General features: G+C 40.6%; 1 protein-coding gene across 1 annotated transcript; it reads right to left on the minus strand. All coding sequences in view use genetic code 11, as the record gives it.

Annotated features, from left to right (window-relative positions):
- Positions 1 to 111: 111 nt before the first annotated feature.
- Positions 112 to 1,468, minus strand: EGR_11029 (hypothetical protein; the record flags this gene model as incomplete). Its single annotated transcript, XM_024500278.1, has 2 exons — positions 112 to 178; positions 1,419 to 1,468. 2 exons carry the CDS (start codon positions 1,466 to 1,468, stop codon positions 112 to 114), a joined length of 117 nt encoding a protein of 38 aa, XP_024345309.1.
- Positions 1,469 to 1,925: the final 457 nt, after the last annotated feature.

The raw sequence follows: 1,925 nt of genomic DNA on the forward strand, positions 1-1,925 counted from the left end.
CCCTTTACACTCCTTCAAAGTCTAACTTTAAAAGGAAATCAAAGAAGTATGTAGGACAACACTTTATCATTTTTTCTACTCTCTTGGAAATACTAGCACACACCTATAGCATCATGTAGAGATGAGCTCGTAGAGCGAGGTAGCCAAACGGATCGGGCAGGGAGGGTCAAAACTCGCTCTTGAGAAATCGGTTTTATCGCAACAAAATGGTTTTAGCAGATTAAGCGCCTAGTAGTCACAGGCTCGACTCAAACATTTCTTTTAGAATTGCACGAGCAACTAGACCACACATGCAAAAAGAATCTGGTTAACTTTTTGGGCACAAGATACTGGTGTCCTTAGATCACTCCTGACGTATTTTATTTTTATCAAATCTGCGTCAGTTGCAGCAGCTTCAACAATTTCCACCTCTCAGTGACTCCACTAAACCCTAAAACCTTTGATCACAGTCTTGCAGAAGGATACTAAGGTGGAAGCCACAAAGACAAAAGACATTACAATCGTCGCTCAAGTTTGGTGTACACACCAAATTCGTCGACACGGATTGTCCTATACGGTCTTCAGTGAATCTTTTCTAAACCTTACAGGATCTTTGAGATATTCAAGTTGTAAGCACTACCTGAACATCCAAAAAGCAATATATAGGACAAAAAGACGATTTGAACTCCAAAAGTTTCATTCCAATAGGATGCGCAACCTGAAGATTGCGATTAAAGCCTAAGATGACAAACACAGCCAGACTAGCTTCTTATGAGAAGCGTCTAAACACCTTGCATTCGCCAATTAAGAGTCGGCTTTCGAAATTAGCCCCTTGATTGCCGTGCACCGTTTCGACTACTCCATTTCAGCAAATCCAACTATCAAAGGAAACTAGGTCGATCGCATTAACGTCTTGTTTCTCCATGGAGCATCGCCTTAGCTACTTTCGTAATGTCAGTTCCGTGAGAGTCATGATGGCAAATGTTAGAGGGAGTGGTACATTCGCAATGCTTTCCGCAAGTTTGAGAGCAATCAAATACGTCTTGTGTGACTACAGGCTAGCAGCACCTCTATTGGATTGCTACCACCTTTTTTTGAAGTGGCACATTTGTTGCTGTTACTTCTGGAGAACTGTTTGTGTCAATTAGATGTCCCATGCTTTAGAGATATATCTATTCCTGCAATGGACTTTCTGATGTCAATTAAGAATCCATTTTCCCTTGATTTAGGCATATAGGGGTAAGTGTGATATTTAGTCTGGCTTAAATACCCCAGGGAGGTAAGGAGAGGAGAACAGGAAAATGTTAAACCGTCTGTAATTAGGCACTGATTTTGTTCGTCAAGACAGACAAATCCATTTAATTCTTTGGAAAGTCCAGTCCTGCCCGCAGCCCTGATGCTTGATTGGCACCACTTAGTGATTTTGCTCGACTTCTTACGTTAGAGGTGGGAGGATGCGTTGAATTGCCTGCTTTGCTACGATGATCATTAGCCGTACCGATGAGTTGACATGCACAAACGTGAAGTTATTAATTACGCAGGTATACCTAAAATCCACTTCTTCTGTGCTTAAACACTTTGATAAATATTTGGGCTATAATTAGCTGATCTTATTCCTTTGTAAGTGCATTTGCTCAGCACGCTTCACCGATTATTGATGAATCAAATACTTTACATTAGTTTTGATAAAGAAGAAGCCTAAATAAATTAGTAATTCAGAGGGCAGCAAATTGCGCATAAGCCAAAAATGATCAGTATGGCATCAGTGGACCACTACTTTGCCACGTCAATGTGGTGGCTAAAAGCATGTCCCTCTTTTCCTCCCCTCTATTGCATGTCAAAGCATACCTATTACTAAAGTATAGTTGGTAGTCACTGACTTTTGGATCCATATTGAAATATGGGGAGCATATGATAATTTATATGGTAGGTTTCCCATGCTTTGT

The sequence above is a fragment of the Echinococcus granulosus genome (genome assembly GCF_000524195.1).
Source record: "Echinococcus granulosus chromosome Unknown EG_S00335, whole genome shotgun sequence".
Taxonomy (NCBI): Eukaryota; Metazoa; Platyhelminthes; class Cestoda; order Cyclophyllidea; family Taeniidae; genus Echinococcus; species Echinococcus granulosus.